The sequence below is a fragment of the Salvelinus alpinus genome, chromosome 18, assembly GCF_045679555.1.
Source record: "Salvelinus alpinus chromosome 18, SLU_Salpinus.1, whole genome shotgun sequence".
Classification (NCBI taxonomy): Eukaryota; Metazoa; Chordata; class Actinopteri; order Salmoniformes; family Salmonidae; genus Salvelinus; species Salvelinus alpinus.
The window spans coordinates 12,073,912-12,093,959 of record NC_092103.1 but is presented as its reverse complement, the minus strand read 5'-3'; the positions used below and the strand labels follow the sequence as shown (position 1 = coordinate 12,093,959).

General features: G+C 44.5%; 1 protein-coding gene across 3 annotated transcripts; it reads right to left on the bottom strand.

The window, feature by feature from the left end:
* Window positions 1-1,241: 1,241 nt before the first annotated feature.
* vldlr (very low density lipoprotein receptor) lies at window positions 1,242-16,776 on the bottom strand. 3 transcript variants are annotated; one of them, XM_071350179.1, is made up of 20 exons: window positions 16,576-16,776; window positions 13,017-13,136; window positions 11,852-11,974; window positions 10,377-10,499; window positions 9,838-10,209; window positions 9,367-9,489; window positions 8,863-8,985; window positions 8,318-8,437; window positions 8,001-8,126; window positions 7,425-7,596; window positions 6,902-7,126; window positions 6,680-6,798; window positions 6,405-6,544; window positions 5,788-5,929; window positions 5,241-5,390; window positions 3,991-4,053; window positions 3,455-3,496; window positions 2,876-2,956; window positions 2,347-2,516; window positions 1,242-2,087 (listed from the first exon to the last, which is right to left on the bottom strand). In XM_071350179.1, exons 1-20 carry the CDS (start codon window positions 16,640-16,642, stop codon window positions 2,052-2,054), a joined length of 2,637 nt encoding a protein of 878 aa, XP_071206280.1. In that variant the 5' UTR covers window positions 16,643-16,776; the 3' UTR covers window positions 1,242-2,051. The 3 variants fall into 3 exon arrangements, with proteins under 3 accessions (XP_071206280.1, XP_071206282.1, XP_071206283.1); XM_071350181.1 differs by lacking the exon at window positions 3,455-3,496; XM_071350182.1 differs by lacking the exons at window positions 3,455-3,496; window positions 3,991-4,053.
* Between the last annotated feature and the right edge of the window lie 3,272 nt (window positions 16,777-20,048).

Sequence of the window (20,048 nt, the reverse complement as noted above, 5' to 3'; positions counted from 1 at the left end):
CTGAAACATGAGTTGATGGCAGCGGATGAATGGCATGACAATGGGCCCCAGGATCTTGTCATGTTATCTCTGTGCATTCACATTGCCATCGATGTTTGTTGCTTATGCTTGCCCATACCATAACCCCTCCACCATTGAGCACTCTGTCAAAGTTGGGAACTAACCGCTCACCCACATGACGCCATGCACGTGGTCTGCAGTTGTGAGGCCGGTTGGAAGTACTGCCAAATTTTCTTAAATGTTGGCGGCTTAAGATAGATAAATTAACATTCAATTCTCTGGCAACAGTTCTGGAGATTCCTTCAGTCACCATGACAATTGCACGCTCCACCAAAACTTGACGTGACAAAACTGCACATTTAAGAGTGGCCTTTTGTCCCCAGCACAAGATGCACCTGTGTAATTATCATGCTGTTTAATACGTTTCTTGATATGCTACACCTGTCAGGTGGATGGATTATCTTGGCAAAGGAGAAATGCTCACTGAGATGTAAACAAATTTTTGCACATTTGAGAAAAGCTTTTTGTGCATATGGAAAATCTGCAATCTTTTATTTCAGCTAGTTAAACATCGGACCAACACTTTACATATTGCATGAATTTTTGTTAGGTGTATATATATTTAGAAAGCGTTTGGCATTTTAATGCCTTACTTTTGAATAGTTAAACATTTCCTATTTTAGTATCTGTACATGAGCTTGTGTCCTCAAGTATGTAGACCAGGAAAGGGAGTTCGACACCGAGGCAGCATTACCATTTTATGGCCATCTCAGAAAATTATTTTGGTCAGAAATCTATATTTTACCCTAACATTCGAGGTTTACTTTGATTACGATTTCCTGTACATCAAAACAGAATCCATATTGCCATCTGCAATTGTTATATCAGGCACTACTATGCATATGTGAATGCAGTTGAAATAGGCTGTCAATCATTAAAATGGTTAAATAATGCTCTCGAATAGCTACTAGGGCCACTACCTTAGACCAACAAATGACATCCTTGGTTGCACTCAGATTCTCTACCAAACTTCAGAAGTTGGTACATTTTCACTCCCCCTCATTTTAAAAATCATTGTTTTTTAGTGCATGCATGACATCCTCAGACCAGTCAATTCTGTTTGAATTAATGAGGGGAGTGTATGCTTTGGGAGAAAGGGGTACATTCTGAATCTCACCCTAAATAAAGTGGTACAGGGAAAGTCAAGCAGTGACATGTGTAAATCAAATGAAAGGGTCTTGTTTTATCTTAAGTGTTTGCAAATAATTTTATTCACGATACAGAGCATTTAGTCCCCCCTGCACATGGCTAGAAAAAGTCACAGCAACGGCACAAACATACAAAATAGTTTAACAAATTCAGTTAAATACATCTTACCCTACCCTGGTACTATGCCCAACCATAGCAAAAATTGATTTCAGTCAAATGTATACAATCTTATTTACAGCAGACCATTTGATCAAAGTGCTTCAGTCCTGATTCTGTTCTTAGGGGAAGAGGGTTTATGTACAATGTTTTACAAATGCTGTAGTAACATGACATTCCTTAGCTCTCAGCTTCCCAGCACAGAATCACACAAAAAAATATTTATAAGAATGTGCTTCTGGAGATAATGTTCATAAGAAACGTACATATTTTAAGACAGTACCTGCCTAAAATACACTTATCATAAATATTCAGAGAAACATGTCCAGTAGGGGACTGAAGGTCAGAACCATTATGGCGCTCTGCATTGCCTCACTTCAAAGGACGACCAGTGTACTCAACTAGACGCAAGGTCGTACGTAGTAGAATCTTTGAAATGTTTTGGGGCTAAGGGGGAAGGAGTGGGGATATAAAGAGGCCAAGCCTCCAAAACCCCTTGCCACTTTGGACACTTGGTGTGAGTAGGACAATTCATACATCATTCACACAACTAATGACAAACATCCCCCTGGAAACACAACATAGACTTCAGAAGGCATCTGGTTGTAGCTCTGTTAAAGAAGCAGAGGTCGTTGGCATGGAGACCAAAGGTTGAATAAACCGATGGGGGTCACTTGGCAGATTGGTTATGACAAGTCATCTTCTGTATTCACAACTGATATCTGGAAGGAAGACAAAAGCACAATGGAAAGTGGACCTTCACAGGCAGAGAATCTAACCAATTTACAGATTGAGGGCTAAAGTGGTCTGGCTACTAGTAACAATAATGAATGGGATTTCCCCCGTATGTTTAGCTGTTTAGTGGACAGTCTGCAAGTAAATGTAAGGTGATAACTCACAATGCAACAAGGGATTGGAAGTTCACACAATCAAGTAGTTAATTACAGAAGTGAACACTGACTGATTAAGGAGACCACTTACTGCTGGGTAGGTGTGGCCTATATTGGCAGAGTGCCTGCTGATATCAATGTTGAGGTCTTCTTCTGTGGTTTTCAGGTACACTGGATTGTCAAAGTTTATGCTCTTTTTATTCTTCAGCTGCCAGTTACGCCACATCAAGTAACCTCCTGCAGCAGCCATGGCCAGGAACACTGAGGACAGAAGCCAAAAGTGGGATCAACATTAGCCATACTGGAGTAGTTTAATATCCAGCTAGCCAAAGCGAAGGTTACACAGCGTCGGTGCAATTCAAGGGTTAATTGAATAAATCATCCACATTCGATCAATAACTACTACATCTAGGAAAAACCATTGAAGTATTGCTCATCCACCCACTTATCATATAGTTGCGTGTCCTTTAAAAGTGTGAGTCATAGACAGCTGCAGGAGAGAGCGGCTGAGGGAGAGCAAAAGAGGGATGGGCAGTAACAGGGGTACTTACAACACAGGGAGGATAGCCCGGGCAGAGGGAGCGGGAAAGGGAAGGATGGGCAGTGACAGCGGTACTTACACACAGGGAGGATAACCCAGGCAGCTGCAGATCCTCTAGCTGTAGAGTCCACCTCATGGATGGATGTACTGATGTTGGCTTCTAAAATAGAAAAAGTTAGTCTGAATGAGAGTCAGTCCTTTGAGGGACCATGTAAAAACAGAAATATACTGGTTCATGTCTTTCAATTAGTCTGTATTTAGGTTAAGATCAGTTGTAACCAATAATCACGTTGTACCAAGAATAACCTCGCGGGGCTAAAATACAATGACCCAACTGGTCATGTGTAAATAATACCTCTAGGAAATGGAACATGGTTGATAGAGTTGGTAGTGACATGACTTGCAAACAAGTAAGTGAATGAGGGGGGGGGGGGCAAAGAGAACTAGCTTTTTTTTCTCCCCTGCCTATCTGCCAACAGGGTGGCTCTGATCCCTCTGGCAACCCCCTGGTGGTCAGCTGGGCTCTGGAACATTGTGGCCATCAGGAGATGGCAAGAGCAGGCTGACGGACCAGTGTTTTGGCACAAATCACAGTCTAAGGAAAACTATCACTTCTTTTCACCAAGGGCTCAATCAGGGAAGGAGAACTGGGGCTTACCAGCAGGGACAGGTTGGGGGACAACTTTTGGCACCGTGGTCACTTTGAACAAAAAACACTGACATCAGCGCAACAAAGGCATCTTACAAAAAAAAGCAGGCTAATCAAATAAATCCACTACAGATAAAATGCCATTTGTTACTTTAATTGTGGTCTTTAATTATGCATGCATCCACTGGCTAATTGTAGACATCACTTAAAATCTACCGTTTAACATTCCTGGGTGGATGGCATTAATAGCTACTTCCAAAACCTCCTTTAACAGTACAGGAATGTCTAACACTCCAGACGTCTTGACTGACCAACTTCCCACCACCTCACACCCCCCCAGTAGAAGGCTGAAAGCTTATAGGCTAATCACCATGACGATGGGTAGCACAGGGAAGCCAGACCAGAGTCATCCAAGAGTAAAATTAAAGTAATTGACATCTAAGAACCCAAAAGGCCATGAAACTAGACTACTGGGTCCTGAGTCATGGCTATAGCCAGGACACGCATGCAGCCGTACACGGCATGCGGGCGGTTGACATCTTTACCTTGGGAGTCAGTGGGACGTATTAGAGCTTTCCCATCATCCTTTGAGGGAGCTGAAGGGGTCACTGTCATAAGAGAACAGATTATTGTAATGCTTTGGCAAAACTTAAATTACAGCTTCACATTCTGACTAAGGAAACGCTTGTTACCACGCAGCTTTTTCATGTTACTTTGTCACAAATTAATTCCTAGCGGAAAAACAGGAAAGCGGAGCAACGCGAAGCACAGAAGCGTTTGAAAAAACATGCAGAAGTGATTCAAAATTACTAGACGGAAATCAAATCAATGTTCTATACTACTGTCCAGCTAACCATAGAGCCTTGTTCAATTGCCAAAGGAATTGGTGACAAAAAGCAGGAAATGTTAAGGCCTATATTACTCTATAGTAGTGCAAAATCTGAAGGCTGCTCATGTAGAATTAGGAACGGCATTAATGAAATGAAGCAGGAGACGATTAGATCAGACAAAATATTATCCCTACTTAACTCATACCTGGGCCTGAATCACCACGAAAGAATCTATTCATTGATAATTTAATAAAGATCTTCGTGTATTGAGAGCATAGACTACACTGCATGACAAGTATAACAGTATTTTAGGTGATAGATCTTGGTTAATGGCAGTGGGGTGCAGCCTGAGCTTTCCCCGCCAGTACCCTCACTAAGCAAATTTGACCCCTTTGTCTCACGCAAATGAAAAGCGTCAAGCACACCGTCTATATCCTAGCATTCCATCAATTACCAGGCAAGACAGTCATTCAGTTAGCTTTCATTTGGGTATAAAACATGTTGCTTTCTGGATCAAATCTAAAAAGCAGTATATAAAGCATTCAAGTGACAGGAGTCCCTCTTATTGGCCCCTACAATATCCCCCTGTCCCCTCCGCACCCCGGGTGGTTCATTCAATCAAACTGCCTTTTAAAGCCTAGTGCCATCTCAACTATATTCCCAAACATCAGTGGCTCTGAGGGGGGAAGAAAAGCACATTGAAGCGAAAGCAGCACAGAGGCTTCAGAAGGCCAGTGGGATGAAGCAGAATACGGGCAAACAGAGGGACAGACAGCCTGGCTACAGCTGTCAGGCTTCACAAGCAACACATCTGAATTGCAACACAGAGGGGAAAGAAACGCTTGGGTGACAGAATGGGAATTAAAGGCCTCTAGAGAGGGCTCCTCAGAAGAAAAAAAAACTCTGCATCACAGCACCGTTTAACCCCTCACTGCCCAACCGGATGTTAACGTTACAGTACTTGCCTGGTCTACAGTGAAGGCCGTTTGAAGCGAGCGTCTGGTCTTTCGGACACACGCACGTGTATTTTGGGGAGTATTTGTTGATCTGTGGAGCTGGCAGGCACATGTAGGCACAGCCACCGTTCTGAGCCTTCTCATTGCACCAGTTTGTCCCTGTGTGGAATCAAAATGGAAGGAACCAGTTAGCCACTGCCTGTGCCCCATACTTCTTCATGTAATGTTACTTTGCCTGTAAAAATGCAGATCTAGTCACTCCTACATGACAGCATTTTGATCTCCTAAAATGTCGTAGTCTAAGTGTTTTTTAAACAGGGCTCTGGCATTTAGAGAGGCTAGCCAGTTAATGCATGGAAGGATCCTTGTTTTTGACCTTTCCCTATCTAACGGTTACAGGGGTCAATGGAGTTGACTGAAGACTGTTACATAGGAGTGTGGAGCTGTGAATTTCACAGAGGCAGCAAACACAGCCCTCTCTCCCTGTGATCTAGGCTAACTAACAACCTGATCACTGGGGCTTGGGAGAGAGAGGGCTAACATCTGGCAGCCTTACCAGACAGCTGGATTAGCTCGTGGTAAACAATGATGTCCTGTGGCTCGTTCAGATTGCTTGCCAGGGTAATCACATCAGAGCCTGTGAACTTGTTTGCTCCGTAGATTGCCTCGTTCTCCCCATCTGTCCAAAACACTCGATCCTGAAACAAAATCAGTCACACACTAAACCCCAGAGCAGATGCCAGTAGAAATGGCTTGGGACCTACGCTTCAGAGAAGGAAAGACTTTTGAAGACACTGAACAGATATTTATTCTAACAGTGTGACAGTAATTCTGTCAAATGCCACCAGGGGTAAATGCCATTGATCACCACACATGAGAAAATCATGGGGTTTACAGTTTACAGAAAAACAGTTACGGTGAAACCAACTAATCCCTTTGAACGGCGATTTAGCAAATTACCAATTACGAATGTCAATAAAAGTGTGTGTCTGCTGGGTAGCATGAGTTTGCTCTACAGCATTCACACGAGAAGCAATCAAATTGCAGACACAAAACTACAATCTCAACCGTCAATTGCCCTGCCAGTGTATTAGTTATAGGAAGTAGCTGCCGCACACTTGTTATATACACACACATTTCACCCTCACAGCGCATCGAGAGCCATAGCCATACCTCGAACACAGTGACAGCGAAGGGGTGAGCCAGGTATTCTGGGGAATGGAGCACTTTCCTCCGGTTGTCTCCGTTCAGGTCGACGCTAGAGAGCATGTGCAACTTTGAGTCCACCCAATACAGTCTACTCTTGATCAGGTCTAAGGGAAGGAAGTGAATATACATGTTTATCACAGCCTGTAGCCGTGAAAGCAATTGAACCTGCTCAAAGGGTAAATGCACATTAGGTATAATGTGAATCAGAATATATACAATCAGAATCCAGCTTTACCCACCCAGGGTGATGCCATTGGGCCACTGAATATCAGTCTGGACCAGGACCTGCCTGTCAACCCCGTTCATGCCAGACTTCACAATCTTAGCTGGTTCACCCCAATCTGACCAGTACAAGAATCTAGAACACCGGCAGAGATTAAATCATTAATAGGGTTCAAAATGTGGAAGCATTCAGGAACTGTTCAACAGAAATGTGGACCCCCATAAAACAGTAACTTTACCCAGAGAGTGGATCAACAGCGACGGACGCAGGCTCTTTCAAACCGCTGTCGAAGAGAACTTTTCGTTTGGTGCCGAGGAAGTTGGCCACAGCTATGGTCTTGGTACCGAGGTCTGACCAGTAGATGTTCTTGTAGATCCAGTCTACTGCGATCCCCACTGGTGTCTGGATGTTATCTATCACCTTCACATGACTTCCTACATCTCCTCGCTTATCCAACACCGTGCTGGAAAGACAAGGGGTTGAGAAACATTTGTGTTCGGTTCGAGGTTACTCATTGAGCCAAAAACTGTAATTTGAAGGGTTGAATGGTTTATTTCTGGGAAGTATAGCGAACATATGCTCAGTGAACTTTGGCCCTGGTTACCACGTAAAAATGCTTTCATACGTCTGTCAGAAACCAGTGATAACAGGTCAAAGTTGAGGTAAAACAGACTCCCCCATAATAGACCATCTATGGGCTGAGACAATCTCATGTGGGTGTGACGGGACACGTTGCACCTGAAGATGGGACCCGTAGCTACCTGAAGATGGCCCTCTGGCTCAGGTCAGCCCAGAAGAGCTTCTGCTGGGTGATGTCTGCATCCAGTGCCACTGTGTTCCGCAGCTGCTCCACGATCTGCGTGTACTCCCTCCTCTCCAGACCCAGCTTCCGGATGTCCCTCCGGTTGGTGAAGATCAGACAGGGCTCCGTGCCTTGAGGGAGCCACAGACACTCATTCATAATGACACTACAATGGAGCCTTTTAAATCTGTCCTCATGTCAGAACACCACTAATCACGAGTCACTGAGTCAGAAATGGCACAAAAACATCCCCAGCTGGACTTCTCAGATCAAGGTCGTTGTAAACGATATCACTGCTATTCTATTTGAACTTGGATTCATATCATATATATCAGCTTGAGGATATATAAAGACGCTTGAAAACTCAAAACGCATTGATCAGGACAGATCGACATGGGGTACAGAGTCCATTGGATCGGATGCCCATTAGTGATGCTGCGTTCCTCTAGCGCGCCAACGTCTGCCTAGGCATCCCTCTGCCATGTGCTCGTAGTGGTACAGCATGGTGTACACACGCCAGGGTGGGCCAACTTACCCACGGCCTTGCACACTCCTGTGGTGGGGTCCATCTGGTAACTGTTGTGGCACTCGCACTTATACCCTCCCTTCAGGTTGATACAGATCTGACTACAGATCCCAGGATTCATACACTCATTGATGTCTGCGGGAAAGGGAAAAACATGAGTCACTAACAGTTGGAGGTCAATGAATTCGGTTGTGAATACCAAGTCAAATGTAAGAGACGTAGTACGTCTCAAAACCCAGTTACAAATGTCAACTGAAAATGCCTTTCTTTTGTATGAGAGTTGAAATGGAATAGTGTATGGGTTAATGATTGGATATGGCTCCTACCCCCACAGGTTTTACGGTCTATGAGCTGCAGTCCAGGGGTGCAGTCACACTCGTAGCCAATCACCATGTCCCGGCACATGTGGGAGCAGCCACCATTGTTCAGCAGACACTCGTTCTGGTCTGAAACGGGAACAGCGGTTACTCAAGCCCTTCATTCACAAACAAAGGCCTGCCTGATAATCAATCACATCAGTGGAATGGCTTCGGCTGGCTGAACCGTAGTGGACCAATGGGATCGCTGTAGCGTATGACGAGTTTGACAAGGACAATACGAGGTATCCTCCATGGGACAGGTCAAAAGGGTAAATGTATATAGTAAGTGGTATACACAAACACAGAACACTTGCGTCAAACCCATAACGTTCTGCGGTCTACAACCAGGGCAGTATTGCAACTTGCAAGGCAAGCTAACCCACTCCAGGGAAAGCATTCGTGGCTCTTCATCGTGAACGAACAAATCACAAGACTACACACTAACTGAACTCATCCTCCCGTCGCTTCTACTGCTTAATTATAAACAGGTTTGGTTCCCGTCATCCACTTACTGCACTCTTTGATGGGCTCGTCGCTCCAGTCAGGACAGTCCCGGGCCTTGTTGCACACTTTGCTCATCTCGATACACTCTCCACTCCGACACTTGAACCTGTCAGGGCCGTTGCACTGCGTCACTGAGTCGTGAAAGAGAAAGTAAGTGACATTACAAACCGGTGATACTGTTAAACAGGTACAGTGACATAATGGAAGTGGGTGTAGGAGATTGAGAGTCGACCATCTACAATTGTTGTGCATGTCCCCCATAGGAACACGGAGGCGTGCTTAATTGCAGGTGCACCCAACGCAATTCATGTGACGTTTGAAGTCAATACTTCAATAATCTCATTACTGTAGACCTGAATATCAATTTAATATTTATTGACCATATTTTTGACCCAACTCACAGGAATAACTGAACGCCGAAGCAAAAATGACCTTGTGTAGGAAACGTTCTGTAGTGTCGCAACACTAAGTACATTCATTCGGAACGACATTACTTCTGGTTCAACACTCACAGTTTTTGCAGTTGACTTCGTCGGTGCCATCTGCACAATCACGCAAGCTGTTGCACTGTCTGCTGCCGTGGATACAGTTGCCGTCCTCACACTTGAACTGGTCTGGCCTGCAGGTACGAACAGCTGGAGGAGAGGACAGACCTGTTACACCATTAACCCTTAAGCACATATGAGCCCATATACACCAACAACCATTACTTATTTCCACTCAATACCTACACCACGGTCATAACCATAAAAAACAGACACTCATCACAGCTGCTATGAACACTGAGTATAAAGACAAGCACGTTTTTTATGGCCAGATCCTTTTATTGCAATATCGTTTTATTGAAATAGAAGGCTCCATTTATGATCATATGAAACCAGCGCAATCTGACCTGTGTAGCAAAAAAGTAGTAACCCAAAAAATGTACATCGGCTGGCCTGCTGCAGCCTGCAGGCGGTCCGATTAAGCCGCGCCACACTTACGACAGTTTGCTTCGTCACTGCCGTCCTTGCAGTCGGAGTCTCCGTCACAGCGCCACTTGCGGTGGATGCACTCCCCAGACCCACACTGCGTCTCGCTGGGTGAACATTTAGCCGGGGGCGTGGGGTGGCGACCACAGCGCTGAGGGGATTCGTCCGATTGGTCCTGGCAATCCACGTCGTCGTCACACACCCAGCTGCCAGGGATACAGGTGGCGTTGCCACACTGAAACTCGCTGGGGCCGCAGGACGACGGGGCACACTCCTGCTCGTCACTCCCGTCGCCACAGTCGTCCTCGCCGTTACACACAAAGTTACGGGAGATACAGCGGCCGCTCGCACAGGTGAACTCCAGCGAGGCGCACGTGATGTTACCTGTGAGTGAACGGAGTAGTCAGTACTGTGACACTAATGTAGGAACCAACCATGTACTCTTAAATTAACTGTCTCTGCTTGGAGTCATTCAAATACACAGTAAGGAAATCCACCTAGTGGTTTGAGGGACACCTCTCGCCCTACAGCTACATGGCAAATAAACTCACCGCAGTCAATTTCATCCTCGCCGTTATCGCAGTCCTTCTCTCCATCACACTTCCAGAAGACCGGGATGCATTGGGTGGACCCGGCCCCACAGCTGAACTCATTCACACGGCAGGTCCTGGTGTCTGCAGGGCACATGGATGAGTGGGAGTGAATTTATTGACCTTTAGTGCTTCAAGTGTTTGGGATGTGAAATGCTTAACACACAATTCTGCAGGGCGCTGGGCTAGGCTGGCTAATGGAGCACTGAGCGATATATTGAGCGGAGCACTGAGTCGACCGCCTCGGATCGCAAACGTAGGCAGTTAGACAAATCAATTGATCTTGATGTGTTCAACAAGATTAGATTGAGAAGTGTGTGTACACTTCCTCTTTACGGGGTAGGTAACTGTATAGATCAGATTACGAATGCTTCCTTAACTAGGCTGAGAGTCCAGAGCACATCTTCGAGCCCATTCAAAACTCTTACAAGTCTCTATCTAGTGGCTATTGGCACAATGCCTGTTGGTTCAGTATGCTGGGCAGTATCAGTCAGAAGAGCTTGTGAAGCATTAGCTCCACAGAGAAGCCAACTCATACAGCTCCTAATGTAACATCACACACTGGGCTCAGAGTAATGTACGATGGCAGATGAAAGGAGACATGCGGCTTTGGAAATATTCTTAACGTCTTATCAAATCAAATGTATTTATAAAGCCTGTCTTACATCTGATCTCAAAGTGCTGTACAGAAACCCTGCCTAAAACCCCAAACAATGCAGGTGTAGAAGCAGTCATCTGACCTAATGCACTTTTGGGAGCGACTTGCTTAATAGCCAACTGCTTCTAACTAAAGAATCTGGGAGAATTTTGAGTTCCTCAATTGTACAATATTGAAGTGTGGTGAGCGGTGACTCACATTCTCACACAAACATTACCATGCGTACTGACAGACAGCTTTCCGACAGCTGGTCAAACAAACCAGTGATATGACATCTTGACCTGCACGTACACACGAACCACCCCAAATATGACTGACACCCTGCTCATTGTGTATTGCAGTGGAATACATTGCTGCTGCCCACGTCACTGGGAACAATCCCATTTGGAACATTAAATGAAGGCTTTTAATGTGGCCACCTGGTCTCTATGCAAGTCGAACTATGCGAGGGTGCACGGAGGACATGCACTTAAAGCAGTATAGCGGAAAGAGCCCGAGTAACCTGATCCAATCTTGATCCAAAGCCATATCCACAAACTGACACAGCTGTTGCATTGGCAGACAGTGGGAGGCACATGGTGAAACGCCTCCGTGTGAGATTGACAACCTGATCCACTTATTATGGAAGAGGCCATTTAACCCAACTTTTGATCATACTGTAAGTGAAGGCAAAACATTCAAACATTTATTTTAGACAGGTATACAATTCTCAACTGAATATGAAGATCAGAAGGAAAAGGAGTCCCAATCTGGGGCTGGTTTGTTGCAGATGACTTACGGCAAACTTCCACGCTCTCGTCAGAGCCATCCTCGCAGTCTGGCTCACCGTCGCAGTGCCATCTCTTGGGGACGCATTGGCCATTGCGACAGACAAAATCCACCGCCGCACAGGTCTTACGAACTGCAAAGGCACAGCGGCATCGAGTGTGTTAGAGTGATACAGTATGCAAGCTTCAGAATCAAAACAGCAAGTGAAGCATCTTGGTCTTTCAGTGAGGGCAAAATCCACTCCAAAGTACCAACCAAAGTACCACAAATAAGAGCCGAAAGTCAGATCCAGACTAAACCAATATAAGGATTGACAATGTGCCCTTTAAAATCAGTCACTATAGTGTATATTTAGTATAGTGATCTATTGCAGGGTTTTCAAAACAGTTCTGGGGCCCCACTACACAGCTGATTCAAATAATCAAAGCTTGAAGATGAAGTGTTTATGTTCAATCAGCTGTGTAGTGCTACGACAATAACCAAGAGGTGCACCCAGGGGACCCTCAGGACAGTTTGGGGAAACCCTGGTCTATTGCACTGAGCATAATATTATTTGTCAAACAGACCTCTACAATGGCAAAGCACTCACCCTCCCACTTATCCCACCCTATTTCCAGTCACTTCATGTCCACTGTGTTAAAGAGCCTCCTCACAGGCCATTCCTCCTTGTGACTAGATTGGCAATAAGTGGCAGAGGCCCATCTAACTATTATGGAAGTCCCATCAACATTAATGTCACCAGGGCTGTGTTGGTAATGTATACAGTCAATAGAGGGATCCACGGGCAGAGAGACAAAGGAAACAGATGGACAGGTAATCCATAGTAACACTAAAGCGGTTATGTCAGCACAGATTTCATTGAGACCGCACATCCCTTTCTACGGCAACCTCTTCTTTCCCTCCATCCCGCTCAGTCTCATCCCCCATGACCCAGATAGCACAGAAAATCAAGGTGACACTCCGTTTGCCCAGATGGGGCTCGTTTGCGCGTCTCCGTCACTGCCATTTTTAGCTCTCCAGAACCGTCGCCACTTACACCAGGTCATGATAACCCTGGTGGATTCAGTCACAGCACCAATGGGGCCAAGATTACAAGGGTCGTTTTCTAATAGGCTATGCCACTGATTTGTCACCGATCTGATGAAATAGTGCGAAAAGCGGTTAGTGCGTCTCACCACAGGTGTGCTCGTCACTGCCGTCGGAGCAGTCCTCATCCCCGTCACACTGCCAGACAGACGGGATGCAGCGGCCATTCCCACACTGGAACTGACTGGGCTCACATTCTGTCTTTGATCCTGTAAGGAACAAGGAAATACAGATTGCACAACAATGTAGAACTAGCGTTAGCGTCTCCGGGCCTCAAGGACTACAACGTTCCATCTTGTTCGTCACCAAATTGAAAGTCCTGACCTGGGTCGTGTTTGTAGGACACAGAAAAACAAAGTAAGCCATCACTACATGCACACATTCAGCCAATCGATGGTTAAGCCATGAGTCAAATTCTAAATGACTGTCTATGGGGTTAATATTGACAGGGTCAGAGTTTTAATTTGACATCACCAATTACCCACTGTGCCGTAGGTACCAGCCAGCCACAGTGAAAGACGGCATATGGCTCCACTATGACAGAGTGGCTGTTGCCAGCTAAGAGCCTGTGCAGAGAGGAGAAAGTACAGCCGGACCATGTCTAACAACCCCCTGCTCCTCAAGAGTGTGCCTGAGTGATCATCTGCTCAGTATGGTACACTTCTGCAGCAGGGAGCTAACGACCTGTGACGGGAGGCCAATACCACCAGCACAATAGTCTGCCTGGGACTGACTAATAATTGTCCTGGGCAGTGGCCATAGGGTGTCCGAAATGGCACCCTACCGCCTAAATAGCACACACTTTTGACCAGACGCCACGAGTCAAAAGCAGTGCCCTAAATAAGCAGTAGGGTGCCATCTTCAGACAGCCATTTTCTAAACAAGCCAGCAGATCAGGCTCCTGAAGGGTAGAATGCCAAAGAACCATCAAGAGGGTTATATAAAGCAGAGCGCTTGCAGTGTGGACATTAGCATAAGTCTCAGGGGAACTACCAAACAAGTGGCTGATATGGGTTCCCATACACAGGCCTACACATCGTAGAGAGACTACATTAATCAGTGCCACTCATACCCAAACCTTCCAGTGATAGTTCAAGGCAAGGACCGGTGCGTAGCAGCAGTGCCCCTAGAGTGGTTTACACTACAGCTAAACCCATTACCCCCTCCCCAAACCGCAACTAGAATAATAAGGCTGGTCCTGAGGGGCAGGGCATCAACAAAATGGAGTCCCAGGCCAAAATAAATGGAGACTTCCATAATCATACAAACTACGAGGCTGAATCATGTGAATGTTAGTCAACTGTATAGGTCCTACTGCTTGTCTGTTCTATAGAGCAAAGACAGATCACAGCAGGAGTTAACTCAGATACATCTCTGCTATTGTACCACATTTTGTGCTGCGGTTGCTTCACTGAAAAGTTAACATGTGAGCGAGCCTGGGGGAGTGGGTCTGTTGATTAAAAACTTGATAGTAGGCAATAACTTGGACGAATACTGAACAAAAATATAAACGCACCATTTTCAAAGATTTTACTTTTCATAAGGAAATCAATGATTTTAAATAAATGCATAAGGCCCTAATCTATGGATTTCACATGACTGGGAATACAGATCTGCATCTGTTGGTCACAGACACCCCCCCCCCCCCCCCCAAAACAATAGGATCCCGTCACCCATCTCTGCATTCAAATTGCCATCGATAAAAAAACAATTGTGTTCGTTGTCTGTATGCCTGCCCATACCCCCAAAGCCAACCTGGGGCACTCAGTTCACAACATTGACATCAGCAAACCGCTTGCCCACACATGGTCTGCGATTGAGAGGCCAGTTGGATGTACTGCCAAATTCTCTAAAACAATGTTGGAGACTGCTTATGGTAGAGAAATGAACATTCAATTCTCTGGCAACAGCTCTGGTGGACATTTCTGCAGTCACCATGGCAATTGCACGCTCCCTCAACTAGACAATCTGTGGCATTGTGTTGTGTAACAAAACTGCACATTTTAGAGAGGCCTTTTATTGTCCACAGCACAAGATGCACCTGTGTAATTATCATGCTGTTTAATCAGCTTCTTGATATGCCACACCTGTCAGGTGGATGAATTATCTTGCAAAGGAGATGCTCACTGACAGGGACATAAACATTTGAGAGAAATAAGCTTTTTGTGTGTATGGACAAAGTCTGGGATCTTATTTCAGCTCATGAAACCAACACTACATGTTGCGTTTATATTTTTAAATCAGTGTACATTAGGGAATAAACCCACCAACCAAACTAAAGCAGGCTTACTAACGCCTATTTGCATCTTGCTGATCTGTCTCATTCACCATATTCAAATTAATTGAAGGCTTCTCAAGTGTTTGCAACTGTGCAATCATTAATAGAAAGTCTGAAACACTCCAAGGAAATATGTAATTAGTGTTAGACCAATGTATGGTTAATACTCAAACAGCTTCCATAATGAAAGCTAGAGGGCAAAGACTAAAATTAAAACTGCTGTAGGTAAGCCAAGCCCACTTTTATTTCATTTTACTCTTAATTGAGTAACGAGACAATTACAATATGCGCATCTTTCATTTAGGCCGATTGTCTAATTTGATTGACAAACTAATTTCCATTCGCCACTTATTGTGGCCGTCTGTAGTCCCTGTCCACTGTCCTAGTCTGAAGACAACGCGCTTTTGAGCACTATTGGTCTCAGTATCACAACCAAAATGGAGAATAAAGCCTTGGTCCTTGGATACATCTCCATTTTAATTAGGTCAAGACGAACCTAATTTGCGTATAGTCTCGCTCAATTCACTAAGTAAAACAAAAGCCCCCGACACTAATAAATGTTATTTTCACGGTGTGGCAAAACATTTCCCTTCATGCTCAACGACAAATCTAAACACTTCATAGATGGTCTACATACCGATAGGATAGGCTAATATAGACAAGCGCTTAATTGCCAGTGCCATTCACTGCAATCCAACAGGAGTCCGCAAATAATCAGTCACCTGTTCTTTGTAAATTTGTTTTATATATTGCCCCCCTCCCAAGCGGAGAATGTGGTGTTGCTACGCTGTCCCACTGGCCAGTGTGAAACACAACATATCAATCCATTGAAGGCTCGCCCCAATCTTCAGGAATAAATTATCACTGGTGGAAAATTCTGTAACCTACAGAGAGCGAATGTTGAAGAGAAGAATCCAAATACATTTTCCACCCTATATCAGTACATCGATTTCAGGTGCACTGTAACCAAACCAATTACCCACACTAACCATTTAAAAAACTGTGTTACCTTTTTCTAGTATAACGACCACGTAGCTTACATAAACACAGACGAAGGCCTTTTGCCTGGCCGCATTTAAAATGACCGACACCTAAAGACTGAAAGCAATTAAAGAGTTTATTTCAATCAAACCTAGGCATTTTATTGGAAACTGCAAATGTTGGAATAAATATGCTGAGGGCACTGTGAAAAACCGTGTGCACGTTGTGCAATACTCATAGAACGAAAGCAAGGTTGAGTATTAGATTGCCACTGTCATTCCTGTGTAAAGAAACATAGGCAGGTGTAATGGGCATAACCAACCCGGTGTTGTACCAACACATTGAAATACACCACAAGACGTTTAGACATGTAAAAGTAGGCTACTTACCGTGTACAAAACCACACTGCTGAAGACATATTGGTAGGATAAGGAGCCCAAGAATAGACGTGACCATTTCGCGGTGTAGCCGGGCAGTGTGAGCTGGCCTCGTCGTTCTGCGCGGATATTCACACTGCTACGGATACGACACCTAGCTGGAGAAAAAGAAACAAGCACCAACCACGCGCTTTTTATCTCATTTAGGCAACACCGTTCAGGCTCTCCCTCCTCCCAAGCTGGTCATCGAGCTGCAAGCCATGTCCTAATTTACTGATAACGTCAACCTGCACCAAACAACCGCGCCAGCAGAGCTGTGTGTGAGCTTTTCCCCCCCTTCAAAATGTCATTTTACAAAACAGTAACCCTTTCCCTGCCCACCGGTGATGTTGGGCTATGTGTAATGCTATTCTGATGGGAAGTGTTTCGATACATATGCTATTACGTTTAATAACTGTAGCCGAGATGAAAATGTATGTATGATTGTCAAGGGTCAATTGTGGTTAGCTGAGTGATTGATTGAATGATTGATTCCACTAATTGGTTAATTGATTGATTACTAGTCAATCTAGCGTGAGAGGGCCATATCACTGGCCAGACTTCATGGGACTGTGGATATAAAATCAATTATCTAGCCAATAACAGCACATAATTGCAGTCAATTTACTGAGCAATTGAACATACTGTTTGACAAGTGAAAGAGTGCAATGAAAGCCAGCCATACAGGGGTTAATGTGGACCAACTTTTATGTTTAAGCTACAAGTTCAGATATCTCCTTCTTGTTATCCATCCACTTGTTTTTATCATGAAGACTATTGGGCAGCTGATGAATCTCCCTGCAACTTGCCTGTTCTGTAATAGTAGTGATGTACCGGTAACACTGCTGGAGGCACTTTCTGTCCTAGATTCTGCAGGCAGCCCAAAACTGTAATACTGTGCATCAACATGGGATCTCTCTCTCTCTCTCCATATCTTTCTCTCTCTCTCTTTATCTTTCTTTTTCTTTCTTTCTTTCTCTCTCTCTCTCCATAATTACAAATCCATAATTTAGTGCTGTTTGAAAACATAAACCGAGGATTTAGTGTTATTTGCAGACTTTGATGTTCAGATATTGTACCATCGACACATACACTGAGTGTACAAAACATTAAGAACATCTACTCTTTCCATGACCTAGACTGACCAGGTGAATCCAGGGGAAAGATATGATCCCTAATTCATGTCACTTGCTAAATACACTTCAATCAGTATATATGAATGGGAGGAGACAGGTTAAAAGATTTTTAAGCCTTGAGACAATTGAGACATGTATTGTGTATATGTGCCATTCAGAGGGTGAATGGGCAAGACAAAATATTTAAGTGCTTTTGAACGGGGTATGGTAGTAGATACCAGGCGTACCGACTTGAGTGTGGGAAGAACTGCAATGCTGCTGGGTTTTTAACGCTCAACAGTTTCCTGTGTGTATCAAGAACGATCCACCAGCCAAAGGACATCCAGCCAACTTGACACAACTGTGGGAAGCATTGGAGTCAACATGGGCTAGCATCCCTGTGGAACGCTTTTGACACCTTGTAGAGTCCATGCCCCGAACAATTGAGGACATTTCTGAGGGCAAATGGGTGGTGATTGTGGGTTGTTCCTAATGTTTTGTACACTCGGTGTACATTTACAGTGTAGCAAACAAGTCAACTCAGGTTAAATAGTATGGTTTGGAAAAGTTGTGCTACCTTATATTGAATGTGAAATGGTGTGTGCACTATTCTGAATCAAGTTAATACTCCCCTAACTCCAGTGAAGTAACATTTTCTACAAGAATTATGAGACATGCACCCAGAGTGGTGCAGCGGTCTAAGGCACTGCATCGCAGTGCTTGAGGTGTCACTATAGATTCGGGTTCAATCCCAGGCTGTGTCACAGCCGGCTGTGCCGGGAGACCCACGGGAGACCCATGAGGCGGTGCACAATTGGCCCAGCATCGTTAGGGTCTGGATGTCCTTATCCCATTGCGCTCTAGTGACTCCTTGTGGTGGGCTGCACACCTAAGCTGACTTTGGTCACCAGTTGATTGGAGTGGCTGACCTCTGGGTTAAGTGAGCAGTGTGTCAAGCAGGGTTGTGTTTCAGAGGACGCATGGCTCTCGACCTTCGCCTCTCCCAAGTCCGTATGGGAGGTGCACCGATGGGACAAGCTTGTAACTACCAATTGGGGAGAAAAAGGGGTAAAAGTACAAAAAATAAATCTGTATTTTTAACATCAAATATAACTTAATGGAGTCAATTTCCACTGCCAACTAGCCTTTAAAATGCTACATTTAATGGATTTTGACATATTGGATGCTATCATTCTTGCAGTGTTGTCTGTAGGCGTCCAATATTCTCTGTTAATTAATTTACAGTGATCGAGTCTCGTAATCCTGCCTTCAAAAATTCCAATTTGCGTTAGATTTCGTTCTCGCTGAATCCCATTTAATGAACCAGTTGAAGAACAGTGCACTAATATCCTGTGCTGATAACGTGGTGATGCTGGTGGTGATATGGCTGTGGCAGAGTAGAGTAGGGTGGGGGAGAGGGGGAGAAAAGACAACAGACAGAGAGAGATAAGAAGTGATTTAGCTAGAGCGCTGAATCTCCTGGCATCCTTCCCTGTCAAGGTCTGATAGAGACATTGTTATATAATTCTCCTCTCTGAGTAAAACGGGGAAATATTGAATATTAATCCCGATACCATTATAATGATTTACTTAGTATGCATGTTTAACGAACCAGCGTCTCTGCTGCTTGTGTTGCTGCTGTATCAAGCATTCCTTTGGGAGGCTTTTATCTGAACCAGTGTCTGCTCATCACTATCAGTGAGTGATCTCTGTGTGATTTTGCTGCACGTGCCCTCTGGGCTGGAGAACAGCACACACAACACAATATTACAACATAGAAATATCTAAATCAAATCTACAGTAAAAAAAATAAAAGAGCAACAATAAAATAACAATAATGAGGATATATACAGGGGGTACCGGTACCAAGTCAATGTGCAGGAGGTACAGGTTAATAATCGAGGTAATTGAGGTAATATGTACATGTAGGTAAGGGGTGAAGTGATAAGAGCTACTTCACCTTAAATACTTTCTACTGAACAAAGTATACTTCTAATTATGTGGATGTTCATTATTGTCTGTGACTCAACATAAATTGAGTCATACCCTGACTATTTTTTCATAATTTATAAAAACTATAGGGTCTATGTAGGGGGGATGTTTATTTATTTTACCAGGCAAGTCAGTTAAGAACAAATTTTTATTTTCAATGACGGCCTAGGAACAGTGGGTTAACTGCCTTGTTCAGAGGCAGAACGACAGATGTTTTACCTTTTCAGCTCAGGGATTCGATCTTGCAACCTTTCGGTTACTAGTCCAACGCTCTAACCACTAGGCTACCTGCCACCCCGGTTACATGGAACAGCACCAAACAGTGCCATCCAATGGACT

Bases quoted from the DNA above. Each gene is read 5' to 3' on its own strand.
- vldlr (XM_071350179.1), bottom strand. From the start codon at position 16,642: ATGGTCACGTCTATTCTTGGGCTCCTTATCCTACCAATATGTCTTCAG. The intron at 3,497-3,990 runs GTAAAGATGTCA...TTTTGTTCAAAG, and splicing joins ACGTCCCACTGACTCCCAAG to TGACCACGGTGCCAAAAGTT. The intron at 2,517-2,875 runs GTAAGTACCGCT...TTCTGTCCTCAG, and splicing joins CTGGGTTATCCTCCCTGTGT to TGTTCCTGGCCATGGCTGCT.